Below are 9,082 nucleotides of genomic sequence, written 5' to 3' on the forward strand. Positions count from 1 at the left end.
CTAATATTTTTAGATTAAAATATTCATTTAGTCTTTATATTTATGCATTTTATTTAATTTAATACTTGTATTCAAAATCAAAATAATTTAGTTTCTTAATTTTAAAAATTACGCCAATTTAAGTTAAAAACTAAATCAAATAAATTTTAAATTTTTATACTATTATAAATAAAAAAATTTAGTTTAGTTTTTTATATTATTTTATTTAAACATAACGTAAGTTATTTATCTAAATTTGACTTTAGGTAAGAATTTTGTTTCAAATTGTTTTTATAGAAAGAGAATTCAAACTTAATTATCGCAAAAAAGATAAATTAATGTTCATATTTTAAAATCAAATAATTAAATAATCAAATATTTATATATATTTTTTAAAGTCATAAATCTTTTGTATTTAAATATTTGACTTATTAATAAGTATATCTATAATCTATTTAAATATTTATATTTTTTTATTTTTTTTCACTTTAGTCCCTTAACATTTCAATTTTGTTCAATTTAATCTTTCTAGTATATATTTGTTCAATTTAATCTCTATGAAGTGACAAAAAAATGTTTTTGAAAATTTTTTTATCTGTCATGTGGTATTGATATGTTAGCATGTCAGTATCATGCCAGCATTGTCATATCATCATATTAGAGTCACGTCATTAAATTAGTATAACGTGATATGCCATGTTATCTTGTGGGTGTTTCTTTTTCAAAATATGTCACGTTAGTACTGATATCAACGTTGATTTCATTCTTTTAATAAAAAGATTAAATGTTATTAGTAAAAAAGATTAAATTAAAATAATTTATAAAATTAAGAAATTAAATAGCTTTAATTTTGAATATAAAGATTAAATTAAACACAATACATAAATAGAAAGACTTGATAAATATTTTGATCATACTTTTGTAAGTCTAGTTGTACCTCATGCTTCAAAACTTTTAGTTAAAAGTGCTTTGAAAATTCTCAAGAAATTTTAAAGCCTTGTGATGCACTAAATTAACACGACTGTGCCACGTGGCTGAAACCCAAATCATATCCACAAAATGGGGTTGTTAGCCTCTTGGATGCCTCCCGGATAAATGGATATGATCGGATTTATGCCCCTCTGTTGGGATTAATTTAGTATTTTGCCGATTGCTTTCTACTACCATATTGATTTTCAGTTTATATCTTAAGATCGAAGAGCATGAAAAATTTCAACAAACTTGGAATATCTTTCCGTTTTTAAATGTGCAACAAAAATTTAGGGCAAAGGTTTCAATCAAGTCCTCGTAAAATTATGAAACTAACACTGAATTTTGGAGGTTGTCAACTGCGAGTTTGGTTGGGATAACTCGTCCTAACAAACAGAATACATTATAAGTATGTTGGAACTAGGAAAATAAGAATCACAATTATAACAAGGGAGTTGGGAATAATTTGCTTCATCATTAAACTTTATACATTTCTTTCTTTTTCTTTTTTTTTTCTCATATATTCTTTTCTCCATCAAAGAAAGAAAGTAATTCAATAGTTTTAAGAGTCAAAATCCTAATATTCTTTTTGTAATTTTTTTTTTTTTAAATTAAATACATTCACGCACTGCTTGACGCCAACTTTATCGATATGGTTTAGAGAAGGTTACAACAATGAGGAATCAGAGTGGAAAGTGACGTCCCAAAATCCAACACAGTCTTAATCCAGCACATGATGGAGCTCACGGAATGACCACTTTCAATTGTCGTACTCCATCGGCCAAACCCAAGCATACACAATACAACCGTGTTACAACTGTACAAAGCCTGCCTGTTGTACCTATACATATATATATATATATATATATAAAGAATTGTTGAAATGGGAAACATGGAATCTGAAATACTGTTAAGAAAATGAATGCTCTAATCTCTAGAATCAGGCATTTTATTTGAATATTCTACTGCGTAACATTGACAATGATACAAAATTTCAGCCTTGTATACAGTTTCATCTATCATAAAGATTGATCTAAAATATTGGCTTTTTTTTCTTTTTAGCTTGTATTTTTGCAATACATATATACTTGTAGAATTGACCACAGATTCAGCTCGAAGACCCTTCAAACTGATCTCGAAGCATTTCATACTTCTTAAGCTCTGCCATGGAAAGGGATGGGGAAAGCTCTCCCAACACCTGCACCCAGTCAGTAATTAATATTTAGACATTTGACGCTTGTCCAAGGAAAGGAGTCTAAAAAAGACATTCTCATAAAAACTCAGAGAATTATTATTATTATTATTATTTAAGTATCAAATTACAATGCTGAAATGTCTGCAGAATCATGTAAATATGGCCATCCAGTAATTAGACTTTAAAACATGTTTTGAATCATTTATGTTAAGGCAAGATATGTGATTTCAAGTGCACTTTAGCTGCATCTTTCATCATAGTAACTGAAACTTAGCAAGCAGTGATGACCATGCAGTTGCAGTTTATGCTAATTTAATCGCATCTCTTCATGGTTTATTCTCCTCATTTCTTTATTAGCTTTCAGCTATTTAATTGCCATTCAAAATTCAAAATCTTATTCACATGTGATTCTCACAAAGCTCTGCTTGTCAGAGAGGACGCACGTCATACCTTCATAAAATCATCATATTTTACAACAATGGAGTCAGCTTGACCTGTGCAAGAAGAATCTGAATCTGAACTCAACACCTACACAAAAAAAAAAAAAACCAGTCTAAGCAATGAAGAGAACAGTTTGTTGGCAGTGCTTGTAGTATCTTGATACACGATAAGCTCAAATTCCTCAATGTACATTGCATTGACATTGAAGATATGACACTTTCACTGGGTTCCTTCAGTGAAAAGAGCTGATTTTGACTCACCTTGCACTTTGCAGCATGAAACCAAGCATCTGCACATAAGGCATACATATCTGCACCAGTGAAGTTAGGGGGGCATCTCTTTGCAATTGAGTAAAGGGATACATCTTCATGCAATCTAAACTTCCTCGTAAGTGCTTTGAGAACTCTGGACCAAGAATGGAATTTGGCATACAAAAGAACAAAAATCAAATTCAAAAGTATGTATAACATACAAGCATGAATAGCAAAAAAAAGGGTCCAAAGGTATAAACTAACCGTTCTCTGTAAGATGCATCAGAATTGACGCCAACATATAGCAGTTTGTCAAATCTGCCAGGCCTTAGAAGAGCTGGGTCAATAAGATCTGGTCTGTTGCTTGCTCCTATAATAAAGAGGTCCTGGAAAACCGGACAGAGGACTAGTCTCAATGCTATTTGGACAGAAAGCAGAGGAATAAAGTATTTCTAATAACAAGTAACATAAAAAACCTGTGTAGAATCATTAAGGCCATCAATCTCTGCAAGCATCTAGAAACAAAAGAAAACTGTCATGATTAGTAACAATAAGTGAAAGCAAAGAGAGCTGATCAAATAATGCCATAGCAATAATGTCATCACCTGAGAAACCACTCTGTCCATAACACCCCCAGAATCCCCAGAAGCACCACGAGCAGGAGCAAGAGAATCGAGTTCATCAAAGAAGATGACACATGGCCTCGCCGATCTAGCCTGCAAGACTTACAATATCACAACACTGGAGTTGCAGCATAACATGCAGTAAAAGCCTGTATGCAACCCAATTTACCAAGAAAAGGAATTTTATACTCAAAACGAGTTTATTTTTGTTTACCTTCTGGAAAATGTCTCGAACATTCTTCTCTGACTCTCCTATGTACATGTTAATTAGTTCAGGCCCTTTTACACTAAGGAAATTTAAGGAACACTCAGTTGCTACAGCTTTTGCCAACAAAGTCTGACATTTAAAGCAACAATAAAAAAATAGGAAAAAGAAAAGTTATAGAAGGTGTCTTAAAATAAAAATTTGGAAGGGTGAGAATAATATTTTAGTCCATGAGAACTTACTTTCCCTGTTCCAGGAGGACCATAGAGAAGAACACCAGAACGCTTGCGCAAGCCAGATGAAAACAAATCCTTATGCAGGAGAGGTAACTGCAGAGTTAAACAATAATATTGAGTAATTGAAGTCAAGACTAGCAGGCTTCCGATTCCATAAAATATTAAGCAAAATGGACCACCTATATACATAAACTGAATAGAAACCTGTTTGGGGACTAAATAATGTGCAATTGTAAAACCACTCTAAATATCTTTTCCTTAGCATTTGATAGATGGCCAACATACTCAAATCATTGTCACCATTTAGCAAACGTGTCATTTCATGTGTATTATGAGCAAAAATGTACCATGTTTTTCCTATAATCTTTATATTTTCAATTGACAAACATCCTATGATCACAAATAGCATTTTTGTCCCCCTAAGGGGAATGGAGGGATTAAAATTATTCAACAAATGGTATGCTTTTAAAATTCAAGAGACATTGGCCAAAAAAAAAAACTCAAGATACTGAGTAAGCTACCTGGACAGTGTCCAAAATTGATTTCTTCACATCCTCCAGCCCCCCAACATCTTCCCATTTCACATTAGGAACCTGCAGCAAATAAATCGAGGTTCAAATCTGTCCTACAGTCAGCAATCTAAATAATTACTTCACTGCAAGTTCACCAGAATACTAAAAAAAGTAAAACATGAAGAATCTTTACTACAATTGGCAATTACATGACATTATGTTCTATATTTGCTTTGTACAAGTTACCTTTGGAGCACCTAATGCAGAGGCATTCCTCTTCTTTGATCGTTCCAATGCTTTTGTCAAGTCCTCTTTCCCCATAGTATGAGCTGCAGTATAGCTTGATGTATCCTGTACTGCTTTAACTCTAAGAGGACCATCTGATTGTGACGATTCTGCTTCGTCAGTTTGAAAATTGCTCCTGGGGACTAAGTTTGCACCAGCATCAGCAATTAAAGCATGCAAATCCCGAGGTGTGAAGCCAGACGTCTGTCCTACTATGTCCTTCACAAAATCCTTTAAGCAAGCCTGCAAGGAAGCACCTCAATTAAAAAAAATTACAAATGCTTTTAGCACACATGGAGATTTTACTTATTTATTTATTCATTCCAAAAAACATATACAAGTTACAATTTATTTTTCCATATTTGATACACTTAACAGGTCATGACATCCTTGTCAGTCTTTATATAAAATTTGAACGTTGGGGTTCAGTTCTGGTGTATATATGTTACACAATGAGGCATTCAAAACATTAAATTTATACCCTGCTCAGGTTCAATTTATTCGTAAAGAAATTCAGCCAAAGTTATAAAAAAAGCAGATGGAATATGTTTTCCTTACTCACATTAGAAAGGAGTTCAGCAACACCTTGCAGTGACTGGGACAACATTTCAGCCCTTTGTTCATCAGTCAAGGGACCCATGCTTACTTCATGGGTGAAACAACGCCTAATAGCTGGCGGCAGACCTTCAGAACTGTCAGCAGCTGCAACCAACATCACATGATGCCTACCCACATTTCCAGTTTCCTTTACAGGCTGCATCAACAGCATACAAGTGATAAGCTTAAAACATTATTGTTCTAAGTTCCACGATACATAGCAAGCAAAGTTCTCAAAATCAATTTTCTGTTCCTTGATTTTAATTCCTGAATGCAAGTTCTGGCTAGATATAACAGATCTATGTCGTACTCATGAAAGTGCATAAAGCATGCCTCATCAAGTAAGAAATGACAAATCATGAGAACACACAAACCTACAGGGGGGAATAATTTTCTTTAACAGGCTGCATCAACAGCATACAAGTGATAAGTTTAAAGCATTATTGTTCTAAGTTCCAGAATGAATAGCAAGCAAAATTCTCACAATCAATTTTCTGTCTCTAGATTTCAATTCCTCAATTCAAGTTCTGGCTAGATATAACAGATCTATGTGGCACACAGGAAAGTGCATAAAGCACACCTCATCAATTAAGAAATGACAAATCAAGAGAGTACACAAACCTACAGGGGGAATACTTTAAATAGACAGCGAAGAAAAAGTCAACATCTCATCAAATAAGAAATGACAAATCATAAGAACAGAAACCAATAGAAGTAAATAAAAGCATGCCTGAAAATCTAATCAACTGAAAAATATTGCTATTTAGTTGGGTCTTACAAAATCACCATTTGATTTGTCTTCAGCATAACCATCTTCATCTGGCTCAGTGAACTCTCTGATGACTGATGCAACTTCAGAGGAAAGCCCAATTTGATCGCTTGGGGAACCTTCATGAGAGGCCAAATTCCGAAAAACATCAAAATGGCTAAGTAGAAGTATTGTTGGTGAGTATCTGCCACCAAATATATAAATAGAGAAGTGAGCCCATAAAAAGCCTACAGAACAGCCATATCAACTGCAGTTATTTTGCCTGATATAAGTCATCATAGAAGCATAAAGTTTGAAAGAAGTGAAACTACTCCGTTACCTTAATTGAATAGTCCGAGAAGCTACCATATCATGAATATTTCCAAAACTAAGATATTTATACATATGATGATAAAATGTTAGAGATGCAATATTACACATTCTGATATAGAACATTTATCACAAGGAGCCGCAATTGACACTTTCAGAAATTTTGAAAATATATGCATTCTATATTCCATCTATAGGCAGCAGGATAACTATAGGCAATTGGGCATGTTCCCAACAAGTCAGCTGCTTCACCTTTGCGCACTGTTGAAAGCTTGAGTCAATGCAGCAGAGGTTTTCTTCTCAGAAGATGCTGTCAGATCATGGCAGCTATATTCAACTACATGTAGACCCAGTCGCTTAGCAACATATCTAACAACGGTCCTCTTCCCGCACCCTGCATTAAGCACTTGATCAGGACATAGCTACACTATACATTAACATGCATACAAATGCTAAAAGCAATCCTCCACTCTGCAATCAATCTTGTATTATAACTTATTGCCGTCACTAGGAAAACCCAGTTGTCATTCAAATTAGTAACAAGTTTGGCCAGCATAGTTTTAGCGGTTGCAAAGAGGAGGACCATAAAATTGTGTCATCAATCAAAGATTTCATTTTCCGATAATCATTATTTATGAACTAAGGAAGCCGTGCAGTTTAGAAGCCAAGATTGTATCAAACAGCATCAAGCACACCTGGGAGACCATGTAGTAAAACTGAAACTCTGAAGGTCAAGGACAGTGGAGATAGGCATAAAGGTGGTGTAAGAATGGATGCTAAAATCTTCACTGTGTCCCCTTGCAAAGGCGCAAAACCTTTTGTTCCAGCAATCAACATATCAGGAGGAACAGCAGATGGAGCACTCCCTCCAAGAACTAGAGCAGTCTGAGTATGATTGACTCGAAGAACTGCTTCATCTGATGGCTCCACAGCAACAACCTGAAAACAAGAATTACCATCTGATGACAGCCTGGCACATTGTAACATTCCTTGTGTGTATGGTTCCACTGGTTATACGTACACAAACTAAAACTATTACCTTGAAATAGATGATATTATTACTCCTGTTTTGCAATCTTGAACCACAAGGAATGCAAATGACTGAATTGCAGTTCCAATTTAAGAAAATGCTGAAAACATCTCCCCTTGCTAAATATCTATCAACTTCAAAGTATTTGTGTAATGCAGAATCAATCATTTCTTGGCGATCTTCAGCTTCAATAGAAGAAATTCCTCTCAAAGATTCCAGGGAACTGCATTCTGGTATCTTAACAAAGGAAACCCTCAAGTGTGATGCATATTTTGGCAGTCGACCCAAAGGTTCCAACCACAACCTGACAACAGAAGTATCAGTGCCTTCCCTGCCAGCCTTATCATCCACATCAGCTTCAAAGAGAGATGCTAAAGTCTCTTTCCCTTCATGGACAAGAGATCTCAAGCATGATATGTGCAGGTTAAGGTTAAAAGCTAATAAAGGAGATACATAGGCAACGTCACAGTCCAATAATACAGAGTCATTTTGAGGAAAACTGTACGCAGGAAACTTAAGCATTACATGTGGAGAATGGGATAGGGGTTCTTTGCTTAGAGATGTGTCGACATGGGCATTTGGGGGATCTAAAACAACAGCATGAGCAATTCTTTGCATCTTTGTCTCCACGTTTCTAACAATCACCTATAATTTTTAAGAACACAAAAAGGGGAAAAAAAAACTGAGGTCAGTCATTATAACATTATTAAGCACATGATTGTTTTTTTTTTTTTGCAATGATCATCGTCATCATCATTGTTACATTAAAATTATTGTCTATTAATTCCACTTTTTACTGATAATCATATCAATTTCAAGATTCAGACTTTGATTTTGAAACAAGAGAAATCTAGAACGCAAATAAAAATTGACATCATGCACCTTAATAATTTTTTTAAAAAAAGGTCCAAATTTCATTTCTGTTTCATTACAGCATTTTCGTAGCAACCAAACAGAGCTTAAAAAAAATGGTTTTGATATATAGCCAGATAGGAATTGCTAGTAAGCCTAAGCCACAAAGGCAGCAACTTGAATTAAGCTAAAAGCTCAGTTATTTTCTTTTCCCATATTTTCAAAGCAACCAAACAGAAGTTTATACTCACCAGCGAGCCAGATACTATTGACAGTCTCTTCAACATAGAAGTAGAAAGCCCCACTAAAGCAGAATCGTCGAGAGTAGCTAACTTGGGATCAGAAATGTCATTTTCGTCCTTCGAAAACCTAAGAATTCCGGCCTTTAAACGCAAGCCGTCAGCAGAAAGATTGGTTGGGCCGGTTTCATCGAGTCGCGCAGAACTCAGTACCGAGTGGACGAGAATTTTAGTGGAAGAGAGCACCAGCGGCTTCCTTCTTCCCACCATCCTTAAAACACCGGCAAAATCCCTAATTCGGATTTAATGAGTTAAAGGGGAGAAATGGGGAAGTTAAACATGGTTGTCTGCCTCCAGCTCCAGAGTTGCAGTTGGATGAGACGCTGAAGTCTGAAGTACGCAAATCGATGAAAGCCTCTTTCCTCATGAGTTGGTCTGATTTCGTTGCAGAGGCTGACGCCATTATTCAACCGTTTCAAACGTCAGCAATTTTGTTGGGCCGGGCTTTAACTTAAAGCTTGATACATAGCATAAAAATTTTCCAGGCCTATTTGGGCCTGTGACCCAATATGGGGTGCCAGGGAACCACT

General features: G+C 35.1%; 1 protein-coding gene across 2 annotated transcripts; it reads right to left on the reverse strand.

Moving 5' to 3' along the window:
- Positions 1–1,580: 1,580 nt before the first annotated feature.
- On the reverse strand, positions 1,581–9,068 carry PEX6 (peroxin 6). Of its 2 annotated transcripts, XM_021425600.2 has the most exons (16): positions 8,505–9,063; positions 7,411–8,046; positions 7,067–7,310; positions 6,624–6,765; positions 6,072–6,246; positions 5,259–5,450; positions 4,658–4,939; positions 4,421–4,492; positions 3,906–3,992; positions 3,673–3,795; positions 3,441–3,551; positions 3,312–3,350; positions 3,100–3,221; positions 2,845–2,989; positions 2,594–2,671; positions 1,581–2,146 (listed from the first exon to the last, which is right to left on the reverse strand). In XM_021425600.2, exons 1-16 carry the CDS (start codon positions 8,760–8,762, stop codon positions 2,057–2,059), a joined length of 2,796 nt encoding a protein of 931 aa, XP_021281275.1. In that variant the 5' UTR covers positions 8,763–9,063; the 3' UTR covers positions 1,581–2,056. The 2 variants fall into 2 exon arrangements, 1 of the variants encoding a protein (XP_021281275.1); XR_002445007.2 differs by lacking the exons at positions 1,581–2,146; positions 2,594–2,671 and having other exon boundaries at positions 2,849–2,989; positions 3,673–3,710; positions 8,505–9,068.
- Between the last annotated feature and the right edge of the window lie 14 nt (positions 9,069–9,082).

The sequence above is a fragment of the Theobroma umbraticum genome, unplaced genomic scaffold, assembly GCF_002168275.2.
Source record: "Theobroma umbraticum cultivar Fairchild unplaced genomic scaffold, ASM216827v3 scaffold_4.1, whole genome shotgun sequence".
Taxonomy (NCBI): Eukaryota; Viridiplantae; Streptophyta; class Magnoliopsida; order Malvales; family Malvaceae; genus Theobroma; species Theobroma umbraticum.

Coding starts and splice junctions, on each gene's coding strand:
- PEX6 (XM_021425600.2), bottom strand. CDS start 8,762: ATGGTGGGAAGAAGGAAGCCGCTGGTGCTCTCTTCCACTAAAATTCTC. Junction 6,247..6,623: donor GCTTTCAACAGTGCGCAAAG/GTGAAGCAGCTG, acceptor ATTTGGTGGCAG/ATACTCACCAACAATACTTC. Junction 3,222..3,311: donor GCCTTAATGATTCTACACAG/GTTTTTTATGTT, acceptor CCGGTTTTCCAG/GACCTCTTTATTATAGGAGC.